We start from the raw sequence: 25,556 nt of genomic DNA, 5'->3' as shown, positions 1-25,556 counted from the left end.
ATCCACCACGAAAGTCGTGGCACGGGAACTGGCGAACCCGGGGGAGATCCGAGCTACGGCTTTGGTCGAACGCGGACCAACCGTCGTACACCGTAACCGCGGCTCACACCTCAACAACCCTTGCGAGCGTGGCAGGGGTACGTCGTGTGAGGACTCGCGGCCGGGGGGCTTGCCTTAACCGGCCGGCCCGCGAGGAGGCAACCTCCATAAAATAACCGACAGCGAAGTCGCAAAAACCTTCGGGGCACCTGGCGCACCCAGTAGTATGAATGCCTTCTCCCAGGGATGGGCGTCACCCTGGGAGTGACCATTACTTCGTCCCATTTCGTGGGAACAAAAATGAGTACCGAACAAAATAAAAAAAGCAATACGGGTGAGGGAGCACCACAAGCTCCCAAAGATACGATGTTAGCCGAGACTCCGGTGAAGGCCGCAACTGAGGAACAGACGCCCAAGAAATCTGTGGAAGAACTCCGGAGGAGTCAGATATTTGGACGACTCTCCGTCCAAATTTCCCCCCCTAAGGGCACATCCACACCCGCGGCAGAGAAACTGTCCCCGGGTAATATAACCACGTTTGATTATAAGTGGGACCACGACGAACATAAGTCGATAAAAAAGAGGAAAATCGAGGAAACCTCTTTAGAGGAAGAGCTGAGAGATGTTGAAAAGGCAAGAATCCTACTTGCAAGGAAATATAAACAGCTGATAACGAGGCTCGAAAAAGAGACCAAGGCGCTCTGCCAAATTGTTAGAGAGAATCAAAATACCAATAGAAAAATCAAGGAAGTCTCTTACAAACTAGAAAGTACGGTGAGCCAAATGAACACCGAAGAAATGCATGAGTTGCTGAACACGTTGGGACAGGAAGGGATAAAGAAAATGGCACCTGATGTACCTACGCCGCATTGCGAGGAATGTAGGAAAAAATACCAGGAGGAACAGGAGGCTCTGAGAAAAAGGATCGCGATCTGGAGTGTCTTGACCAACAATCCCAGTGCGGGGCAACTGACGGAGATAGTCACTACAGACTGGCCTGATGAGCTCTGCAGTAAGTCTAAACTGGTGGAGGGGAGTATTCTCTCTCCCGCAAACGAGAGGGATGTCATCGTAATAACGGGGACACAGAACATGGAGAATAAACCTCTTATTAAGGCTATCATTGGTAGACAACCCCATATGGAGAAGGCTATAATGGAAGTGGCCAAGGAGGGGAAGGTTGTGTACGCAAGCAATACATGTTCAGTGTCCACGGAAAGCGGGACTCACGGGGAAGAGGTGCAGAGATACACCTTCATAGCAGGGGTCGACGACCGGGAATGCGGTGAGGAGGAAGCCGACCAACGTCTGGTAGGCGTGCTGCAGAAGCTGAAGGGCATCTGCAAACTCCGAGACTTGAGACGTCTAAGTCTTTCAGTGGCTGACCTGATGACCGGAAGTCGATTGAGAAAGCTCATCGAGTACGTCTATCAAGACGAAGAAGTCGACATAGAAGTATACACGGGAGCCAGGAAACGGGTGGACCTAGTTCAAGAGTAGAAGACAGTCGGTGTCGAAGAGTGGAGGACAGTGAGCAGAAGCAGGGAAAAAATTGTCGTAAAGAAGGTGGGAAACGAAAAGCAGATGACCTACGCGGATCTACTGAAAAAAATGCAGAGCACCATTAAAGTACGAGACCTTGGGATTAAGATCAAGAACATCAGGGAGGCCAAAAATGGAAATATCGAAATAACAGCTGCGGGGAAGAATGAGGGAAAAGAAGCATTTATCAAGCTGATAGAGGAAAAAATGCAAGGAACGGTCGAGGCGCAAAAGATTAAGCCTAAAAGAAAGATCTTCATCAAAGATCTGCACGAGACCACGACAGGAGAAGAGGTACGGGAAACACTGTCCAAATTTTTCGGGGAAAAGAGAGTCGATGCCAATGACATATCTGTATCCATGGCGACGAAGCCGAACAAAGGAGGGAAACTCTTCGCCATCGTTAACCTTCCGATCGAAGCGGCAAACATACTAATGAAAATGGCCAAACTGACTGTCGGTTGGAGTGAATGTCGAATCGAGGACATGAACACGCCGAGGAGATGCTACAGGTGTCTAAGGTTCGGACACGTGAGAGCAGAATGCAAGAGTGAAAAGAGCTTGGAGGACTGCTGTCTCAAGTGCGGCCGAGCAGGGCATACCGCAAGACTATGCACAGATGAATCCTACTGCATAGCCTGCGACGTAGAAGGACATAGTGCGGATGAGATGGCATGCCCCGAATATAAGAAGTTGGTGACGGAGAAGAGAGGAGGCAAGATCGAACAACCGACCAGGGTAGGAGACGTGCGAGCAATCGAAAGTAGAAGAGGCAGAGGCAGAGGCAGAGGAGCGTACGCCCAGACTAGGCTGAGCTTCCAAAAAACGAGGAGGAGGCGGGCACTTCGGATGCTCGCCAGAAAGAAGTGACGAAGGAACGGAACCAAAACCGAGTGGCCTCAGAGGGGGAGGACTCACGGTTCTCCGTCTCAAAGGCGGAGGTGGGGACAGCCCGAAACCGGACACAAACAGTGCAAGTGGAAGGGGAGGCCGAAAGGCTTTCGCAATAACACAGAAAAAAATTAAAGTGCTGCAGGGCAATCTGAACAGGAGCAAAAATGCCCATGATGTCCTACAGCAAACCATTAGAGAACTCAACACAGACGTTGTCATCATGTGTGAGATAAACAAAAACATAGCGAAGAAAGAAGGGTGGCTCATCGACTCGGAAGGGGACGTAGGCATCAAAATAATGATGTCTTCTCAAACAAGAAGAAGGATCTCAATTGGAAAGGGAGTGATTGGCGTCCAAATGGGAACGGATCTCCTAATTGGATGTTATATTTCTCCAAATGTAGACCTCGATTTCTTTGAGTCAAGACTCGACGACCTACAAGAGCTCGTAAAGGACTGTGTTGGTGACATTGTAATCGCCGGGGACCTCAACGCAAAATCAGCGGAATGGGGATCTCCGGTGGAAAACAGAAGAGGTACACTGCTATCAGAATGGGTAGCAAGGAACCGAATGGTAGTCCATAATCAAGGAATAAGACCCACTTTTATGCGAGGTAACAGCCACTCATATATAGATGTTACAATTTCTAATGGAAAAGCGGCGAAAAAAATCCAAAGGTGGCAGGTAATGGAGATCGAGACACTTTCGGATCACCAGTATATTAGCTTCGAAATTGAGGATAAACATAATCAACGATCACAAATAAGAGATGAGGCCGTAACGGGATGGAGGGTGAAACGATTGAACACGCAGTCGATGGCCCTAGCCATACAGAAAGAAATTACTCAAAGTGACACAGACCCGAAAAGATATACGGAAGCCCTCACAAGGGCATGCAATGTCCTGCTCCCAAAGAAGAAGCGGGGGCGAAGAAGAGAGGTATACTGGTGGTCTGAAAGCATTGCTGAACTAAGACGGAAATGTCTGAAGAAAAAAAGACAAATGGTGAGGAAAAACCGTCGCCAAGGTACATCCGACCAAGAGAAAAAACAAGCGCATGAATTATACAAACAAGCCCGGAAGAAACTGAAACTAGAGATTGGCAGAGCTAAGGGAAAAGCCTGGAAAGAGGTATGCCAAGAGTTCGAAGAAGATCCATGGGGACTAGGATATAAAATAGTCACCAAAAAAATAGGCAACCAGCCCCGCCCTTTACTAAGTGTAGCGGAAAAAAAGGAAATCGCCCTCAAACTATTTCCCCAGCAGAAAAGGTGTACATGGTACAGAGTGGTGGAAGAGCCCCCGCCCTTCACAACCGAGGAGCTGATCCAAGCCGGGAAAAAGACGAAAAGCGGGAAAGCACCCGGTCCTGACTGCATCCCTCCGGAAGTGGTAAAAATTGCTCTGCAAACTACCACTGATACAGCACTGGAGATGTACAACCAGCTTCTTAAGAGAAATGAATTCCCAGGTAGGTGGAAGGAGGCCAGACTCGTTCTTCTCCAGAAAGGTACAAAAGATTCAAACGGTAGCCAAGCATATCGGCCCATATGTGTTTTGGACGTATTAGGGAAAGTATATGAGCAGCTACTTGTTCATAGATTGAATGAGGAGCTAAGTGCGAAGCACGGATTAAGTAATTCCCAATATGGCTTCAGACAAGGAGTGAGCACCATTGATGCCGTGGAAAAAGTTTGCAAGACTGCAAAACAAGAAATGCAAAAGACCCTCAAGACCAGAAGCCTTTGTGCCATGCTGATGATAGACGTAAAAAATGCATTCAACTCGGCATCATGGCAGATGATTATAGAGGAGCTCAGAAGAAAGGGAATATCCCACTACCTTGTAGAGGTAATCAAGAGCTACCTCAGTAGCAGATACGTCCAAATTGATCAAACGAATAAGATAGAAATGACAGGAGGCGTCCCACAGGGTTCAGTGCTGGGCCCCGTTCTCTGGAATGTTTTGTATAACAAAATACTGGAGATACCGATGCCTTGAGGCGTAGAAATGGTGGCTTATGCGGATGATCTGGCTCTCGTAATTACGGCCAAAAAGGACGAAGAGCTAATGGAACTGGGTAACGAAGCACTCGAAAAAGTAGCAGAAGGCCTGAATCAATGTAGACTTCAAATGGCTCCGGAAAAGACTACAGCTATCATGCTCAGCGGAAGAAAAAAACATAAAACTATAAGTTTCGTGTTGAATACCCGAACAATTGAAGTGGGCAAAAGCGGAGGATATTTAGGGGTTACTCTGGACAGTTGTCTCAGCTTCAGGAGACACTTGGAGGACGTAACAGCAAGGGCGATAAGAAGAATGGGAGCCCTGTCAAGACTGATGCCCAGAACCTCGGGTCCGAAAGAGGGAAAAAGAAGGCTTTTGTGTGCGGTCGCTCAGTCGACGGTGTTGTACGCATCGAAGGTGTGGGTTGGTGCCCTAAAAGTTGAAAGATACAGGCAGATGATGGACAAGGTTCAAAGAAGAATGGCACTGTCTATTTGCGGGGCCTACAAAACGACTGCAACAGAGACTGCCAGCGTGCTGAGCAGTTTGATCCCCCTGGATCTGCTCGCAGAAGAAAGGGGTAGAATGAAGAAAAAACCCACCGAAAACGAACGAGCCTTGGAGCGTGAAACTACGATCAACAAATGGCAGACCCGATGGGAGCAGCAAACAACGAGCCTTTGGACACACCTAATCATGCCTGATATCCGACCATGGGTTACACGGAAATACGGGAGTGTCAGCTTCCGAATGACCCAGATGCTTAGCGGCCACGGTTGTTTTGTTGCCTACCTCCATAGGATCGGGCGATCGGAAACAGCAGGATGCTGGTTCTGCGGAGGAGAGAGAGATGACGCGGAGCACACGCTACTTGTGTGCGAACGGTGGAAAAGCGAACGCGCCAAATATAGAAAAAACACCGAGAATTGGACAACATCGAATCTCATTAGCATCATGCTGCGCTCCCAAGAAGATTGGGACGCGGTACAAAACATGATGGAAGAGATCATGAAACAAAAAGAAGAGGAAGAACGCCGGAGAGGCTAACAACCAACCACCCCCTGAAGTAATGCTAGCGCGGTCCCGGGGGGTTTGAAAACAACTGGTCGAAGGAGGAGTTTTAGTGGGTATACCCCTCTAGAGAGGTGGAGACTCCCACACTCCCCCCGCACACAAGAACCAAGGCGGGGGGGTCTATAAAGATTTCTCCTCCCCTGAGAAAAAAAAAAAAAGCTCAGGTCAGGTCAGGTCAGGTCAGGTCAAGTCGGGTTTTAAGTCGTTAATGTAGGATTAATATTTACTCTTTGTTGATAATTGACAATTTTTACAAGTGGTGCATAGTGGGGGGTGCCGAGTCGGGAAATTATCGCTTCATCAGCTGCACGACCCCAGACAACCATCTTAACGCCAATATTGGTTTCCATTATTGGAATAATTTTAGTGCTGCCATATAATCTTATACCTTAAGCGTTACTTTATTTATTCTTAAACCAAATGTTTAAAATGTTGTCCTTCAGTTTGAATGCACAAACAAATACGGCGCTTCATGTTGTCAAATGCGTTTTTAAATTGTTGGGGGTTATGTTAGCAAAAAAATCTGTAATAATTTACAAAGTTCTTCGATAGTGTGACGTGTGCGTCTAAAAACCGTGTGAATAAATAAAGTAGTCCATTATTGTAAGATCTGGAGACCTTGCAGGAAATTCCACCACTCGGGTGTCAAAGAATTCTTTCAAATAAGCAATGGTTTGACGAGCGGAATGTCCTGTAGTAATATCTTGGTGAAAATACCCTTCGGTAAGTTCATCGTCATGTAACTCATTGAGAAGGAGTTCTAATAAATCATTGGGATATCTTGCAGCTGTTACGGTTGGTTTGGTTAAAAAATATTGGTCCGATGATTCACCTTCTCGAAACCGCTAGCCAAATACCAATTTTTTGTGGATGTAAAGGGGTTTCCACAAATTCATGGAGACTTTCTGCGGACCATATTCTCATGTTTTGTTTATTTAAATTTCCTGACAGATGAAACTAGGCCTCGTCTGAAAAGAAGCACTTATTGCGAATGTTGTTCAAGTTTTCTACAAACAACTGGCAATATTCTGTTCTTCTTCCAAAATCTAAGGACCTGAGTTCGTGGACTGCTTGATATGCATATAACTGCAGATCTATTTTTAATATAGTGCGGCATGTTTCTACAAATAACTGAACCTCTTGTGACAGTTTCACAATTAGTTTTGTGGATGAGTTTTCCATTCAACGCCATTTCGGTGCTGAACATCTGCAATACAATCCACGGTTCTTTTTCTAGATACCCCGCTCTCTGGTTTACGGCTTATACTGATCCAGTTTCACGAAATTTGTCAATACAAGCATGAATTTGTTTTACAAGCTGTGTATAAGTATATAAACATATTGTCCGTTTTCTAAAGTACCACTTCGAAAATAATTTTTAAGAAGAAAAATTTTCTCTATATAGTATAGGTATTGAAACAGTTCCACTTCCTTGACTTTTCCTCGATGATTTTTTTCCCGCATTTAGTGTATTGTTGGTTGCCGCATTCCCTCGGATTAAATTTAATAATAATGAGAAAAGAAATATTTCTGGATCCTACGTTGTGTTTTATTTTTCATTTTGTTTAATTAGGTTCTAACGAGAGGCCGTACCTTCGGAAGGTTTTTCAAAAATAGAATTAAAACGATTGAGCACACTTCACTTAAATTTTATTTAACAAATAATCGAGTGTGGTGGTGTTTGGTTTCAACAAACAGTGTGAATAAATCAGTGAGTTTAATAAAGACGTTGGTGGATATTTGACTCAGGTAGATTTGACTCGCGGCTCGCGAATTGAGATTTGACTCATGAATAAATGACTGAGTGGGGCAAATACAGAAGTTTCGGGCGCGAATAGCATTATGCCGGCGCTACACGATGCTACGAACGTTGGCTCCAACGTTGGACCGAACATTTGAGACAAATACGTTCGACAGTTGGTGCGGCAAATGTACCGGCTACACGGTGTAGCGAATGTTTGATCCAAAAAGTGTGGTACAAACGTTTGTCCGGTTCGTCTCGAGTAGGAGATATCATGTGTGATATAATGTGTGTGTGTGTGCACGTGCTATATTTCGTATCTCTGCAAAGTTAATTGTGAAATTGGTGTTGCTGGATTCTTCGAAATGCCTCCAAAGGCGAAACCACCCATCATCGACGCAGATCTATTCTATGGAGTTGTTGGGGACTGTTTAACCGATTTTTTCAAGAATCACACAACGCAGTGCTCCTGTGAACAAGTGATCTTGAATCTCAATGACGAGCTAAATAACTGTAAGTCCCTTATAGTGGCACAAACAGCTTTAATCAATCAATTGTACAATGCTGTCATCGATTTGAAGTTCGATTTACATAAATCTCAAGGCCCATTCCAGCAAGCGTCTCCGTCCTTTAAATCTGCACGTGAAAAACGCCGATCTGATATGGAAGTAAAAACCAATACACTCTCGGATAGTTCTTTGGCCACCGATATTACAGTCTATAATAATACTAATAATTTGACAGCGGTTCGACGTCAGTCCTTTGTAAATATTTCTCAACCCAGTGATACAGAAAAACTTCAAAATGCAAATTCACCCAATTTGGAGATTTGTCGTCCGAAAGAAGCGGGAAAAAACGCTGACATCACTAGGCAATTACAATCCACCTCGATCGACGCCTCTATGATTACAACTAATTTGCCGAAATCGTACGCTCTTGCTGCCTCTTCCTCTGATTTTGTAGCTACAAACCAACAAAAAACATCTAATTCCTCCAACCAACATAAGACTACAGTTCCTTCCAGCATAACGGATGTCAGAAGCAGCAAACGTTTTGTTTCAAAAAATTCTTCAACTCTAACAGGAGCTAAAGCTAAGCTTGTACCCCTACAGAAGTTTTGCTGGACATACGTCTCCAACTTATCGGCTGATCAGAAAGTTGACGACATTTTAGCCGTGCTTAAAGAACTTGACCAAGATGCTTCGTTTGAAGTGGAAAAACCCGCTAACCTTAATAGAAAACCAACCTCCAGCGCTTTTATTGTTAAAGCTCCGGTTCACCTTCTACCTACAATCCGAGACCCAGACTTTTGGCCTGCCAACACATACGTCAACAAGTACTACTTTCCAAAGAAAACTACTGAGAATTTTCAGCAGGTGGCAGTGGAACCAACTATAACATAAGGAAGGTTACTCTCCCCTCGGACTGTAAGACGTTTAACCTACTCTATCAAAATGTGCGAGGCCTACGTTCCAAGATCTGTGAATTCTACAACAACATCTGTACCCTTGAGTATGACATTATTTCTGTAACTGAAACGTGGCTGTCCAACGATATTACAGATGATGAACTTTTTTGTAACTCATATACAGTATATAGAAGTGACAGAAACTTCTCATCACTTGGTGTAAAAAAAGGCGGTGGTGTTCTTATTGCTGTAAATAACAAATTTTGCAGTAATAGGCTAAACACTGCCACGCTTTCTGACTCTATCCCATCCATCGATACAGTAGGAGTTAGGATCTCAATTAATTGTTCCTCCTCTATGGTAATATTAGTTGTGTACATTCCACCTTACACCTCCTTTTTAGATTTTGAACATTATTTCGAGATACTTAGCAGCATGCATGAAGTACACGAGGACAAAGTCATCGTTCTAGGTGATTTTAATACACCTACTTTTAGTACCAATGTTTACAACAGATCCGCTACAGTTCTACGAAACTTCCAAAACTTTGTAAACTTTGGGCAATATAACAGTATACTGAACACCTCTCAGCGTATACTTGATCTCGTTTTTGCTAATTTCAATTGCGAAGTGCTCAAATCAAATTTTCAGCTGGTTGATGAGGATTCTTATCATCCGTCTCTGGATATATGTTTTCTACATCAAACCCCAAAATTTATGAACTTCAGGGTAAATGATGGAGCGTCATTTTTCAACTTCAAGAAAGCTGATTTGCCCAGACTATATGATACTCTATTGCTGACGGATTGGTCGTTTCTCAATAATTTGACTGATGTTGATGTTGCATGTTCTTCTTTTTATGCCAAGTTACATGAAATATTCAACCTGCATGTCCCTAAACGCCGTCTGATAAACCAAAGTCGAAAATATCCACCTTGGTTCGACAGGGAGATCATAAAGACAATTCAGATGAAGCACAGGCTTTTCCGTAAATACAAAAGATCCAAGGATCTTGGACATTACAATGAATTTAAAGGATATAGATCTAAATGTAAACTTTTAATTTCTACTTCCTACAAAAAATATATGTTGTCCATTGAATGTAAACTGTCGAAAGATCCGAAAAGGTTTTGGGGTTACATTCACCAGAAAAAGGGCCGTTCTCGAATACCTGGCACGATGCATTTTGATGATCTAACGCTATCCTCACTTCAAGACATTGTTGATGCATTTTCCTCTTTTTTCAATCAAGTATATTTAGCATCCGATCCTGAATATACGAATAGAGTTGTTGACACTAATTTTCATAATATTATTTCAATTACACAAATTTTCGAAGAGGAAATAATATCTTCACTAAAATCTTTTAAAACCTCCATGACTGCTGGGCTTGACGGGATTCCAAGTTTCCTTCTTCGGGATTGTGCTCAAATATTTGTAACACCACTGTTTTCGATATTCAACCTCATAATTAAATCTTCAACTTTTCCCACAGTTTGGAAGCAAGCACGGGTCTTACCGATTTTTAAAAAAGGAGATTTGTCAAACATCGAACACTTTAGACCCATTTCCATAATATGTAATTTTTCAAAGATCTTAGAATCTATATTATATAAACGCATTTATGCAGGCGTAAAGAACTATATTTCACCTCATCAACACGGATTTGTAGAAAGAAGATCAACACTCACCAACCTCGCTTATTTTTCGCAATACGTTTCAGAGGCAATTGACTCTAAATATCAAGTGGACGTTCTATATACAGATTTTCAGAAAGCGTTTGACCAAATCGATCATTTCATTCTACTCAGAAAACTTGAACAGTTTGGTTTTGATAATTCTTTACTTGCCTTATTTCAGTCATATCTGCTAGATAGGCGCCACTATGTTACCTACCAAAACTTTGTATCCAAGTCCTTTACACCGACCTCAGGCGTTCCGCAAGGCTCAAACCTTGGACCTCTTCTATTCCTACTTTTCATAAACGATATGGTCAATGTTATTACCTGTGAAAAGTTGCTTTTCGCTGATGATCTTAAATTGTTTATTAGAATCGAATCTGATAGTGATTTTAATCTACTACAAAATAACTTAGACGCTGTTGTTGAATGGTCATCTCGAAATCGGCTCTCTTTGAATACTGCTAAATGTTTTGTATCCTCATATTCCCGGATTCGTTCTGTCAAGGAACATACGTATATAATTGACCAACATCGTTTAGAACGAGTCTACAAATTCAAAGATTTGGGTGTCACTTTCGATACGGAATTAAATTTTAACGATCATCTTAACAATATTGTTAGCAAAGCTCTAAAAACGTACGGATTTGTATTTAGAAATTGTAAAGACTTCAGCAATCCAAAAACTCTATTGCTACTGTACACGTCATTGATTAGATCTCAACTGGAATATTGTTCACTTATATGGTATCCTATATACATCACAAATATTAATGAACTCGAGAAAGTCCAACGAAAATTTTTGAAGTTTTTAAGTTTTCAACTTGACGGTGTTTACCCTGTAAGAAATTATGATAACAACATGTTATTAGGCAGGTTTAAGCTTAAGTCTTTGTATACTCGCAGAGTAAATGCTGTTGTATCATTTCTGTATAAGCTTGTACATCATAAAATTGATTGTTCATTTCTTTTAAGCAAAATTAGCTTTCATGTTCCTCGCATGAATAGTCGAAACTACACTACGTTTTATATTCCTGGCTACAGAACAAATGTGTTGCTTAAGTCGCCGATTATTTTAATGTGCAACAACTTTGATCGGTTCGCTGCAGGGTGTGACATTCACTTTGACTCTTTGAAGACAATTCTCGACGCTGTGGAGTGCCGACTGTTGTTTTTGAAGAGTTGATCATTATTGTGACTTATTTATTAGCTTGTAATCTAGTTGTACAGCACGTTGTTTCCTGTAATTGGGTGCTTCCTGTAGGAAATATATTTATTATTATTATTATTATTATTATTATTATCATGGAGGATGCAGACGTTGCACCTACAACCGTAGCTGCAAATTTCACTTTTAAGGGTTACGGTGCCGAAAAGGCATCCAGACATAAAATTTAGAACCGATTTTGGCCCTAGTGAACGGTTCTTCGGACGTTTCGTTGAAATTATTTAAAAACAAAAATTCTTAATTTATCGAACCCGTTCGGACCATTTCCATTACAATACAATACACACCTGTCGCATCTGCTGAGTGTTTACTCAACAACCTGTTTAGTCGCATATGCCTACTGCGATTTTTTAAACATAACGAATTAAAAATGTCAAAAACTCATTTTTTTCAAATAGCACCCCGTATTTATTATTGCACTGGTCGAAAGCTTTTTTGACAAGCTTTTGAACAATATAAGGTTTGTATAGTCGAATCTGAAAATCTAGGGTGCTATCCTAAAATCGCTGAATTTGTTGCAATTTTTCCGTTAAAAAGACAATACAAAAATCTAGTAAGCCTAACAAAAGATAATTACACAATACGGTCACTCCATAAATATGAATCAACCAGCAAAACAGTGTTTAACGTTTAAACATTTCATTATTTTAGTGATTTTAGGTTAGCACCCTAGATAGTGCAGGGGTCCCTTCGAAAATTCGTACCATCCAAATCGTTGCACATAAATTAAAATAATTGACACTGTTTGATTTCTGAATGTTTGCCGCATCTGTTAAGTGTTTACTCAATAACGTGCTTAGTCGCATATGCCTACTGCGATTTTTTAAATATAACAAACTAAAAATGTCAAAAACTCATTTTTTTTCAAACGGCACTCTGCATTTATTATTGCACTGGTCGAAAGCTTTTTTGACAAGCTTTCCAACTGTATAGGGTTTGTATAGCCGAATGTGAAAATCTAGGGTGCTATCTTAAAAACACTAAAAATCACTAAAATAATTAAATGTTTAATTGTTAAACACTGTTTTGTTGGCTGATTCATCTTTATGGAGTGACCATATTGTGTGATTATCTTTTGTTAGGCCTACTAGATTTTTGTATTGTCTTTTTAACGGAAAAATTGCACCAAATTTAGCGATTTTAGGATAGCACCCTAGATTTTCAGATTCGACTATACAAACCTTATATTGTTCAAAAGCTTGTCAAAAAAGCTTTCGACCAATGCAATAATAAATACGTGGTGCCATTTGAAAAAAATGAGTTTTTAACATTTTTAATTCGTTATGTTTAAAAAATCGCAGTAGGCATATGCGACTAAGCAGGTTGTTGAGTAAACACTCAGCAGATGCAGCAAACATTCAGAAATCAAACAGCGTCAATCATTTTAATTTATGTGCAACGATTTGGAAGGTACGAATTTTCGAAGGGACCCCTGCAATTCGGAATTCTGGTAAAAAAGCGCCACTGATTAAAAACGATGGCAGGTAATTAAAAACGACCTGTATAAATTTGATTCATAATTTAGCATAGAGTTCAAAAATAAAATCAAACTGGGTAGTTTCCATTTAAAAAAACATAACTTTAGTGTTTTTATAATATTGGGACACTCTGTACATATACCGCAATATTTTCCGAATATGCAGTAGAAGCGTAGCTATCATCTAGAATAAAGAAAAAGTTGATAACTTTAATAACAAACAAGTTATGGAGCTTTTTCGCAACTCTGGGACACCCTGTATGTACTTTTAGTGAGACTATTACTAGTGTTTTATTAATTGGTGACGTGGTATGTGATAAAATATCTAAGTTTTCTACACCTAGTAATTCTATTTCTTCTTTCAGAGGTTAGATACTAGGAATTTATTTCTTGCTCTTAATATGGCCAAAGCTAATAAAAAAATGATAAAAAGACTTACAAGTAGAAAACGAAATAGAGGAGGTACTCAAAACCTGACAAATTGGAAGAATAAACCAAAAGTGAGTATTTTTGCATGGTCCATTAAGAAGGAACAAAAATGGAATCATAAGGAAATTAGAGATTCGAAGAATGGCGAAAGTGAAAAAACAACGTGATGTAATAAAAATAAAACTGCCGGAACTATAAAATCTATATTGTACAATGTCATTTCAACAAAAATTCCTTCTTTAAATCATGGAAAAATACATGAAATTGACGCCAAGAAGGAACTGGGAAAAAACCTAACCGAAGAATATAACGACAACATTGAAATAATTTCCTGTGGTCTTTTTATTGATAAGAGCGTTTATTTCTTGGGAGCATCCCCAGATGGTTTCGTAGAAAAGATCGATAGCCTTGTCGAAATAAAATGCCCTTATACTGCGTATAAACAAAATTTAACACCCGACGAAGTCATTATGAAGAAATTAATCCCATTTTGGAAAATTAGAAATGATGGTAATTACGAAATTAATACCAACCACGACTGGTATTATCAGATACAAGGCCAACTTCATATAACAAATTAAAAAAAAATGTATATTGGCAGTGTGGACAGGAAAAAACAAACTAAAAACGCAAGTAATAGAAAAAAAAATGACGACTTTTGGGACAAAAAAAAATGAAAAATAAACTGGAACAATTTTATATGAAGTGTTATCTACCTGAATTAATTGATCCTAGAACATCAAGAAATGTGCCAATAAGAGATATTAAATGAAATATTTAAAAATAATTGAAAGTTCTGTTTTATTTTTTGTAATAGATTGCTTTATTAGATTTACGATCAAAGCAAATAACTAAATTAAAAAAATGTGTTTCATTTTTAAATATCTAACAAGAAAATATCGATACTTTTATTTGAACCACTACCCAAAGCGTCAAAATAATACATGTCTGTGAAAGACCCTATTGTAAATCATGTAAATCATTATTACAATAAGCAGAGGTTGGTTTGCCGGGTTTACTGCTTACTCTGACAGCCGAGCCGGTGTTGTGGAAATTTCAAGGTCAACATTGGTATCTACTCCTCTTAACACACGCATATGCAGATTCTTTTTGTCGGGAAGATACTGCGCTCGGCTTACGTTAACAAACTGGCCATCCTCGTTCTGAAAGCTGTGTGCGGGCGTAAAAGTGAGAAAAAATGATTTTTGGAAGATGCTAGGTAAGGGATATTACATAAGAGCAGGAAATCCAAAAAGTTGGATTGTAATATATTAATATCAGTAGAATGGCCTAGGCTGCTTTTAATTAATTATTCATGAAATGTTTTGGATTCACTGGAATCTGTCAGCGCTTCGGTCGTTTTATGGCTTAGCCGCATAGGCCTGACAAACACAGTATAGCCGTGCATCAAACCAACGAATGTTTTCGTCAAACGTTTGGAAGAAGTCCTTTGACGCGGTCAAGAATACCGACAACAGCCGGAACGTGATCCAACGCGAACGTTGAATGCTCAACATCTGTCGTTCGTGGATTGTTGGATTGAAGATCGGCCACACGATGGAGGAGCAGCTAAATCACAAGTGTGCGCGCAGGCGCCTTTGGCTTTAATGATATACCAACGGCGCTAAATTTGAAGGAATTATTATGTGGTATTATAATTACATATATTGTTCAAGGAGCGACGAAAATAATATATTTAAACGAAGAGAACAGTTGAATGTTAATTGATATATTTATACTTTTTGAACGATCTCGATTATACCATATAACAAATAAAAAAAAGTAAACAATTTAATCTTGAATAAAAATTAAAAATAACAAGATGTTCCAACCAGATCATATTATTTAATTTGAGTAGTTGTAAATCGTCAGGATATTATACGGGATTGAATGAAAATTAATCAAGTAATTTTCGTCAGTAGAGACGAAAGTTAACGTTATGGGATTTTCTTTTACTGGTGACGAAAGTCAGGTTTTCGCTGGAGTATTCCCTACCGAAATAGTTATTCCTAAAAACAGTCCGTAGAAAAAAAATTAAGCAACCAGCCAATTATAAAAGGCGGCCACTTTAAGCGTAATTAATGAGTTAGCGACTTGGCGGGATTTTAAGAGCCAATTCTTTAGTTTTTTCTAAGTGGCGAAAAAGCCAAAGGCGCCTGCGCGCACACTTGTGATTTAGCTGCACCTACACGATGGAGGGTGTTCGTAGCATCGTGTAGCGCCGGCATTACACGAGTTTGAGATGCGAACTATCGCGCGTTCAAATGAAATCCTGGCCTGAGAAAGCGTTGGAAACCGTCAATTGTTGTGCTTTTTTAAAGCGTAGATTAATTGGAGCATGTTGACAGCTAACCTAAAATTTACAGCCAAAAAAATCTTTCTTTTTTTTTCCTTTGCAATGTTTCACATTAAAAATGCAATAACTTAACGATCCCTGTTTTCTAAGCAAATATCTAAGGGCACCCTTTGCTGAAAACAAACATGTTCAATTATGTTCCGATTAAACATTAATACCTAAATGTCATTCGTGTCAAACCGCGGGAAATTCAAACTTTACACTGTTCTAAACGGTTTAATTTTTCCAACGCCTACTCAGCCCAGGATTTCATTTGAACGCGCGATATAAGGTATTCACGATCTTTTTGGGACCGCGTTGGCTATGACCATCTAGTGATTTTGTTGGCAGTACCAGTACCAGTAAATATGGTCACACAATTTTACGCCTTCCTCCGTATCATTCCATTGCATCTTGAATGATATTTAATTTTCCAAAATTTGGGCATGAAACATTACAATTTTTAAGAAAAGGTATCAACCAAATAACCCCACAAAATTGAAAAAATTACTGTGGGCCACCTGCGTTGTGTTGAATAGGAACTACATCCGCTAGGTTTTCTCTAATTAGGGTCTTTTCAAGTACGGTCCGTGCCGCAAACTTTCAAGCGAACCCTCAGAGTTTGGTGATTTATGGCTGCGGTTACTGCTTATTGTTAACATAATTGTGGTTACTTTGCTTAGGTATATTGGGTGTCCGAATATTGTGTCTGCTACAGTACACCCGCGGCCAAAATTTGAGACCCGGCCCGATTTTCAAAAACATCCTAACTGTTTCTAAACATGTTTCTACTTATGTCATACAAATACAGCCAGGGATAAAGCTATGGAAGGGAAGGACGAAATACACCAATCGCTGCTACAACTAGTATATCTCTACATTTCTTCCAACATGTGGAGCTAAAAAGATGATCATCTACCACTGACTCCCTGATTTCGAATTTCACAGTTGTAGAGCTTTTTCTACTTACACCTCAATCGTATATTGGGTTGCAGCAGAAGCAAGGTATGCCTAGTAGTGTAAGTGCTTATTTATAATCGACATAAGCTTGACATAAGACATAAGAAATTCACGGACGAGGCGAATTGTCTCCCAGAACAGCACAGGTAGTTTTTCCAAAAGGTGAGTTGTCTCCCACTCAAATTAACTCTATGCGGTGATAATCTTCGTATTTCTAAGTGAAGATATTGAGTTTATTCCAAATTTAATGCAAGTTTCTTTGCTTCGCTAACAAATATTTTTCTATTTATAGATATCCTCATTAATTTTCAAAAAGACACTTCCAAGTATATCAAACAAAAATTAATAAACATAAAAATAGTAATGGAAGTTATACTTTCTTTGGTTTTGTGAAAAATATGTTCTATTATTTCCGTTATAATAAACAAATACATATTATTTGTATTCTTGAAGTTGTATTTTTTTATTATAATTATAACTTTGAATTTGAATTATACAGCGTGTTTTCTAGAATTTTTATTTGTTTGTTCCTCCTTAAAAATAATCTAGCAGCTATTTCAGTGCATCCAACTGCAATTAGTGTACCTAGTCGTAATCCTAATGCCTTTACCTGAAGCACGGGAGACAACTCGCCTCTAACCCTTTTGCAAGACTTAGGAAAAAAGGATTAACGGGAGACAACTCGCATATGCCCGAAATTCATGATATATGCAGTGGATATACTATTAATTTTTACGTAACTTATGAGAAGTGACCTCAGTGAACATTATTGTTGTGTACAAAAAGGCATGAAGAATCATATTCGAGTTATATGGACACATACATTATTTTCCAATTGCCCAAATTTACAAATGATTCTTAGGTATCTCTTATGTATTTCTTATGTCTTATGTCCATTGTGAATAAGCACTAAGATCCCACTGCAAGATTACTACGTTCATTTGTTTTTTAATCAAAATACAATTTTTATAAATAATTATCAATAGAGAAATATGTTTCTGCAGGGTTGCCTCTCAAAATTGGCCGCAAATATTTTTTTAATTAAAATTAAATTAATTAATTTTTTCCAAACAGTTTCGTTCACTTGTTTTTTTACATAAATTATAATTCATTTTACAGAGAGATGTGTATATAACTTGAAAAGTTTCCTACTCGACAGTAGGCATTTGTGGCGTAGTTGAATGTGCCGCAAGCCTAATAATATGAGTCAGACTAGTATCGCTGATAGGTGTCGATACTGATGGTAGTGGAAATCTGTCTAGGTACTAGTTGGTTTAACGTTGGTCTAACTGGCGGCATCCAAAATTTGTGTGGGTTTTCAACGCCAACTGCGATTGGACAATCGTTTATAATAATCCTGTATATAGCAGGGGTGAAAAAAATTAATAAATAACGAAAATATATGTATATAATTATTAATTACCTATATGATTGTCCTAATGGTCAATTTAAATTTTGGCCCCATATGAAAAATAATTTTCAATGCGTAATAATACCTATACATATTTACTATTTTGTCAACAAAATCCTCAGTGGAAGTACTATATTATCCACTTTTTCTGTACTTCAACAGTTTTACAGTAAATGAGTCATGCTTTTATTGACAAATTTGTTTAATTAACAAGATACAGGGTCTTTCACAACTCGCGCCCTAGAGAAAAAGGGCACCTGCCGACGACAATATATACAGGGTGTTCCGAGAATTTCAGGGTGAGTTTATCAGGGAAAATGTGGTCGAAAACCTTTATACCGTTTTTGGATAAACTGAACCGTTTTCTGAAAATGAAATTGTTCCCTGCTGTTTTGGGACTGCTGAAATATTGCTTTGTGCAGGAAAAAATCTTGTATGTTTCGATTTAAAAATGATTGCTTGGTGACGATTCGAAATTTACTACTGTCAAAGTCTACACTTCACTCAACCAACAATCATTACAATCGTTTATAATGCCCGAATACTCCATCGAGGAGTATGCAGATATGCATTTTGTGTATGGGGAATGTAGCGGAAATGCCAATGCTGCTGTCCGAAGGTATGAGGAACGTTTTCCTCAGCGGAGAGTCCCAGACAGTAAAACCATTCTTAGTGTAGCACAACGTTTGCGTACAACCGGTTCTGTGTTACCCAAAAATCAAGACGTAGGTAGAGGACGGAATGCAGGAATGGTGAATGTGGAAGAGGAAATTTTGCATCGAGTTGATGAAGATTCCTCAATAAGTACCAGACAAATTGCTAGGGAATTTGGAGTTAGTCATTGGACGGTGTGGAGAACTTTGAAGGAATCTCTTCTTTATCCGTATCATTTCCAACGAGTTCAAAGCCTAAGCGCACATGACTTTCCTCAAAGGCAAAGATTTTGCGAATGGTTATTGCAAAAGTTTAACCAAGATCCTTTATTCCATAACCAAATTCTTATGACTGATGAATGCTGCTTTACGAGGGACGGTATTCAAAATTTTCACAATACTCACCATTGGGCCGACGTCAATCCTCACGTCATTCACCAAGGCCGTTTCCAGCATCGTTTTTCCATAAATGTTTGGGCGGGGATTATTGGAACACATCTGATAGTTACCAGCAAGATTAACAGGAGAAAATTATTTAAATTTCTTAAATGTTGATCTGCCAGGTCTTTTGGAGGAAATTCCTTTGGAGATTCGGAGGGCCATGTGGTTCATGCATGACGGTGCTCCGGCGCATTTTACTTTAAATGTAAGACATTTTTTAAACGTTTCATACGGACCCCAATGGATTGGACGAGGCGGACCAACTGCGTGGCCTCCTCGTTCCCCTGATCTCAACAGTTGCGACTTTTATTTATGGGGTTATATGAAATCTATGGTGTATAGAACTGCAGTAAATACTCAAGACGATCTTTTAAACAGAATCATGTTGGCTGCAGAACGAATTCGCAACGATCAAGATGAGTTAGCACGGGTTAGCAGGTCATTATTAAGACGTGCTAATGCTTGTATTAGGGCAAACGGGGGACATTTTGAACATTTACTATGAGTTTTTTATTTTTTTCAATACAAATAAATAGTTTATACAGAAATTAACGAATCTCATTATAGTTGAAGGTACCTAGATGTTGTATCACAAATGAAGCTGTAGAAATAGTTTCAGTTCTTTGCAGCAATAAAAGAGGACTTACCTCAAGGCTGTGGTAAATACAGATAAATATTTTGAATATACTAAGATATCGGTGTAAAGGAAAGGAAGGTGGCTAGAAGTCTCAATTTTATATGTAGTAAAAATCTAATTTATTTATAATTAAACAGTAACTACATTATTCTTTTTATGTACACTGTTTGCACTTAGATGAGTCCCTCTTGAGAAAACCGATTATTGTCATGACCGCGCGGTTTTATTGTTACTAGAGATTTTTCTTTGAGATCAGTGAAAATTTAATCTTGTTCACCCGTATCTGTTGTTGACAGAGGGATGATGGAGTCTTTCTTACTGACACCTCCTCATGAGGCGGCGCCATTTGAAATTGGCGGAAATCTCAAACAGAATAACATGAATTTTTGATGAGATATTATCCAAGGGGACTTTTAAAATCGAAACGTCATTGTGACAGTAGGTACTCGATAAAATCTGACATAGAGTCATTGTTGCTTTTGGTTGCTAAGCAATTAACATTAATTACAAAACGTTAACTATTTATTTAATTATCACAACAATAAAATGGTGCAAAAGTTCCCAAACAGTGGGGCACCGTTTTAAATTTTTATGTTTGAGAAAACCATTCATGTTAGGAAAAAATTGTACTAAGGTTTTCGACCACATTTTCTCTCACAGACTCACCCTGAAATTCTCGGGAGACCATTCCCTAACACCCTGTATATATATATATAAGCGATTATTCGATGCCGAATTTACGCTACTCCTATGGCGGAGTTTTTCGATTCTGTTTTTCCTGCGGTGAATCACTCCGCCTTGTTCTTCTCTCTTGTTATCGTTAGATTCTGCCTTGCTCCCTGGCTGCTCGTATGTTTTTTTCCCAGTTCTTCCTATCTTGAATCTTGATTCTCCAGTCCTCTATTCCTATCCTTCTAATGTCCTCGTGTATCTGGTCTTCCCACCTTATCCTTGGTCTGCCTCTTGGTCTTCCTTCTACTGGTCTCCAATTTAGGGTTTTTCTTAGTATGTGTTGTGTATCCCTCCTTTGTACGTGTCCGAACCACCGTAGCCTTTGTGCTTTCACAAATCCTACAATATCTTCTCCCTCCCAAGTTCAGATGTCTACTGCTTAAGCAAAGCCTATGGGCGATTCTAGGAGATGCTTGGAGTGTAGCGAATCCACGGACTTGAGCTGAGCCACCAGTGTCGGATCTGACAATAAATCGGTTACAGAGGCTCTGATGCGCAAAACCCACCGATGATTTTTGGCTGGTATGACCAGGTCGGCTGCGCTCTCAAGTTTTGTCCTGGACGTGCCGCGGCCCTGGGACTCGTGGGGTAGTGGTTGATGCTTGATAGTCGCAATTAAATGGCGTTCTAGGTCATTTCAATTATTATTACAGCAAAAGTAAAAAAAATGTGTTTCAAACAAACAAAAAATTGTCATTTCTGCCCGGAAAACGTTCTTCGAAGACCTCCCTGGCGTTACGCTCACATCCCTAAATAATCAGCGGCTTTTTTTATTACAAATTTAATTTGACAGTGACATCTTTCAAAAACAACTCCAATCGCCCAAATATTTTAAAGATGCTTTTTCTTAAATGAAGTCCTAGCAACGTAAAATTACGGCAAACACACCTTGGAGGTGTAGATATCTGATTGGTTAACTTTAAGTTGTCTTTTCTCGAATATGTTTTAAGCTGGATTTTTTTTTCTTCAAAATTACACATCCAACAGCAATCTCTTGTTTCCTCTTTTTCTCTAGGGCGCGAGTTGTGAAAAACCCTGTATATGAAGGAAAAAGTGGAGTTATTTTTCAATCCAGCAGAACTTTTTACACGTGTGATAGTTAACATCTGAATCAAATTCTAAATTATTATAATAATATACTATAAATAGTAGCTATTTTCAATGAGCTGAGTACAAAAATGTGTTTGGTTTTCGTAATGATTAGAGTGTTTTTTTACTATCTTCTAAAATTTATCAACAACTTATTTTAGTAACCTTTGACTAGTTTTATTAGAATTCTGACCATAGCGTTTATAGTTGTGGCCATATTAGAAATCTATTTCAATAATGTTAGTTAATGGCTTGAATTTTGAGAAACAATTTGTATTCCGTAGTTTAAAAATAAAAACTCTTTTAGTATAGCTCTCTTCATGTGTTTAGCAACCAATTGAGTGACAAATATTGACCAATCAAAACGAGAAAACAAAAAATAACCCGATACAATTTCTCTAAAATGCACATGTGCAATAATCTGATAAAAAATGTCGGTACCTGATTTTTTTTTAAATTATTTTAAATAAAAAGGATTGGAAATAATGCGTTTGGTTTCATTCTATTCAGGAAATAATCAGCCGTATACCCCTCGTGCAAAATTTTAATATCGGCAATTTTTTTGCTAATGAACTCAAACATCCACAAATTATTCCGTCAGAAGACCAATTATTATCAAATAAAAGCCCTCGACTTCGTCTCGTGCTCTTATTTGCTAATAGTTGGTCTTCTGACCTCATTTATGGATGTTTTCGTTCATTAGCAAAAAAATTTCCGATAAAAAATTTTGCACTTAGGATAATATGTGAGAATTAAATTTTAGAGAACTAAACAGATGCTGTTTTATTCTTTCTGCCGATTTTTCTTGTATTAAATGATTTATTGTGGTTAGTCCTAGGTACATTAATTTATAATCTCTCAAGTCTTGATTCTTCATTAATTTTAATAATATCATTTCTTATTGATATTTCTAATATTTGGACATCTCCTGAGAATAATAAATTCTTTCGCAGAGTAAAAAATTTTATTTACTTTTATAAATGAACACTTTATAAAAATGCGTCTAACAATTTACCAATTCTGGGTAGTCGCACCTTATATTTACGTCGTCGAACACTAGCCCAAAATTACAATTTTCTTCAATGGGTACAAATCCTCCATTATGGGACAAACAGTAGTAAAATTTTGAACAAACCACTGGATCCCTAACATATCCAACTTTATTGCAAGGATTTCCAGTATTAGTAGCTGCATCTTGAGAACTGTCTGACTGATCTGGTTCTGGAACTGGTTCAGGTGCAGGCTCCGGGTCTGAGTTCTCATTGGAAATTCCCTAAAACCAAATAATAGGTAATTCTAAAATCTTCCAATTTTGTACCAACTTTACCCCAAGAGCTTGACTGATAGCTTTCAGAATGGGAAACTTCGTACCACCAATACCCTTAAAATCGTCGGTTTCGATCGACCAAATCATCACACCTCCCAAATTTAACGATTTGGCATATTCAACCTAAAAAGCAATTTCAAAATTTTTGTCCAAAACTCAAAATATCAAAATTACTTTAACTCCGATCGACCTAGGGTTATCGAAACCCACCCACTGGTTACCCTTGTACATGTAGGGTGTCTTTTGTTGGTCATCCCACACGGTGGTCCACCCTCCTTCTTTCTGAAGCTCCACAATCTACAAAAATCCAGTCAAATGTTTGCACTAGGTTGTCACACAATTTGTTACTTCATTATATCCCAACATTCCTGCCTCTCCTGTATATTTTCCACCATTGCCAGCACCACTAACGGGAGACCCCACTTTGTGATTGTTTTTATTGGTTAGGGTATAAGTTCTTCCATACACTCCCAATCCCAGAGAAATTTTTTGGGGATCGGCTCCTCGCTGGATCCACCCACGAATCGCAGCGTCTACCGTCAGAAGTTTCTGATTGGCGCTAACATCCACAGATGAGGGATAGAGAGGGGCGTTTTGACCGGTGACTCCGTCCCAGGAGCCATGGAGGTCGTAGGCCATCACATTGATCAGGTCCAAATACCTAAAACATCAACCAAGATGTCTAAAATGTTGACCAAAATATTAATAAGGAAAGAAAAACTTTTAAATGGATAATTTACTATTTTCCATTAAGAGTAAAAACTTTACCATCATTATTATATAAAAATTTCAGCTTACTTTGACAATGCCGGAACATCATAAGATAAATCCACCGAACCAGAAGTAGCTGCAACTGCTGCAGTCAAGAGCAAACCATATTTGTCAAATTCCTTTCTGAACTCTTTGATCAGAGTGGCATAATTTTTCTAAAACAAGGATATAATAGAACAAATTTCAAAATTTGGCACAGATATCTACTTTATCGGCTGCGGCTCCGCCACGCTGTGCCGGATATTCCCAGTCTAAGTCAAAACCATCAAATCCCCAAGTCCGGACAAAATTCACCGCACTCTTAACAAAGTTAGCCCTTTTGGTAGAGTCTGCTGCGACTCTCGAATATCTTTCGGATCCTTCGTTCCATCCACCGATTGCCACCAAAGTCTTCAGTTTCTTATTTTGCTTCTTCAAAGCGTTGAAACGGTTGATGTTTCCTCCACTGTCGTCCAATGTAGGTTCAAGGTGCCTAATGCTGCCATCTTCTTCAAGTCCAACAAATGAATAAATCAAGTGTGTGCAAAGAGTTGGATCGATGTCTTCTACTCTGAACAGGCCGTTGCCCCATCTATAATTGGACCAGATTCCATGGTAACAGACCACTTTATCTGCGAAATATTAAATTTATTGGTTCACATTGTATCGGAGGAATTTATTAGGTACCCATTAATGACGTAGATAATGTTATCATAGCGAATATCGATAAGGAAAATGCTTGGAATAATTCTTACCTGTTGCAGCTGAAACAATTCCAACTGTGACGCAACAAGATGCAAGAAATGCAAAAAGTTTGTTCATCATTTTGAAAATAAATCCCTGCGGACAAGTTAATTAGAAAAAAGAATTCTTGAAGGTAATTCTCTTACCTGCTAACAGTTCTGTGACATTTAGAGCTCTGAGATTTTTTCCTTTAATGACCAGTCTATTTAAAAGGTGATCGCAATCTTAATCCCTTTGTAAATAAAATAAACATCATTATCTCAAATCCTTTTTTAATTCTTGTTGGAGAACAAAGGTGTCACAATTTTAATTCTTTTATTAATATTACAGGCAAATTCGATAACCTGAATGTGGGCGTAATAGAGTCGAATTTTGTGCGCAGTTTTGAAAAATCGAAATGTGCGTTCTAAATTTTACAGCTTCCATAAAAATTATTTGACGATAATGATTTAAGGACATTTTAGATCATTATACAAATATTATGTCGAGGACGTTTTAGAAATTTCCGGAATTGTACGGATCTCTTTACTTTGAGATTAATTTGTTATTGTTACGTAACAATGAGTAAAAACATTTTAATGAAATTTTAACAATAAGAAGATCTTGTTTGCTCAAGCCTTTGAGTTGAATACTATTTAAATACGTCGAGTTTTAGGTAGAAACAGAGTATTAAATTTAAAGTTTGCTTTTGAAGACTAACTTAAAAAAGATAACACATGTATTGGTAATAAAACTTTATGATAAAATAATAGTTAATGTGACAATGCTCTTTACATAATTTATAACGAGTAGATTCGATAGTCTCATAGTAAATTCGACAAAAAAATCGTTATTTTTGGTTCACTTCAGTTTTCTTTGGAAATTTTCTAGTATCAGATAATCTGATTGTAAAATATTCATGGCTTGCAGATCATAAACGTTGCTACATCGGAAAGGGATTAAGTAGTAATATTCCATT

At 38.7% G+C, this 25,556-nt stretch overlaps 1 protein-coding gene across 1 annotated transcript; it reads right to left on the bottom strand.

The window, feature by feature from the left end:
- Window positions 1-22,719: 22,719 nt before the first annotated feature.
- Window positions 22,720-24,841, bottom strand: LOC138123085 (chitinase-3-like protein 1). Its single transcript, XM_069037604.1, has 8 exons — window positions 24,745-24,841; window positions 24,610-24,694; window positions 24,083-24,486; window positions 23,903-24,030; window positions 23,453-23,765; window positions 23,279-23,401; window positions 23,105-23,227; window positions 22,720-23,050 (listed from the first exon to the last, which is right to left on the bottom strand). Exons 2-8 carry the CDS (start codon window positions 24,677-24,679, stop codon window positions 22,781-22,783), a joined length of 1,431 nt encoding a protein of 476 aa, XP_068893705.1. The 5' UTR covers window positions 24,680-24,694; window positions 24,745-24,841; the 3' UTR covers window positions 22,720-22,780.
- Between the last annotated feature and the right edge of the window lie 715 nt (window positions 24,842-25,556).

Source organism: Tenebrio molitor, chromosome 2 (assembly GCF_963966145.1).
Source record: "Tenebrio molitor chromosome 2, icTenMoli1.1, whole genome shotgun sequence".
NCBI classification, from domain to species: Eukaryota; Metazoa; Arthropoda; class Insecta; order Coleoptera; family Tenebrionidae; genus Tenebrio; species Tenebrio molitor.
The sequence above is the reverse complement of the archived record's forward strand: the minus strand, read 5'-3'. Positions and strand labels throughout refer to the sequence as shown.

Excerpts from the sequence above, each read along its gene's own strand:
- LOC138123085 (XM_069037604.1), bottom strand. The coding sequence starts at position 24,679 with ATGATGAACAAACTTTTTGCATTTCTTGCATCTTGTTGCGTCACAGTT. Across the intron at positions 24,031-24,082 it reads GCGGAGCCGCAGCCGATAAA|AAAAATTATGCCACTCTGAT; the intron begins GTAGATATCTGT and ends TCCTTGTTTTAG. Across the intron at positions 23,766-23,902 it reads GATGTTCCGGCATTGTCAAA|GTATTTGGACCTGATCAATG; the intron begins GTAAGCTGAAAT and ends TTGATGTTTTAG.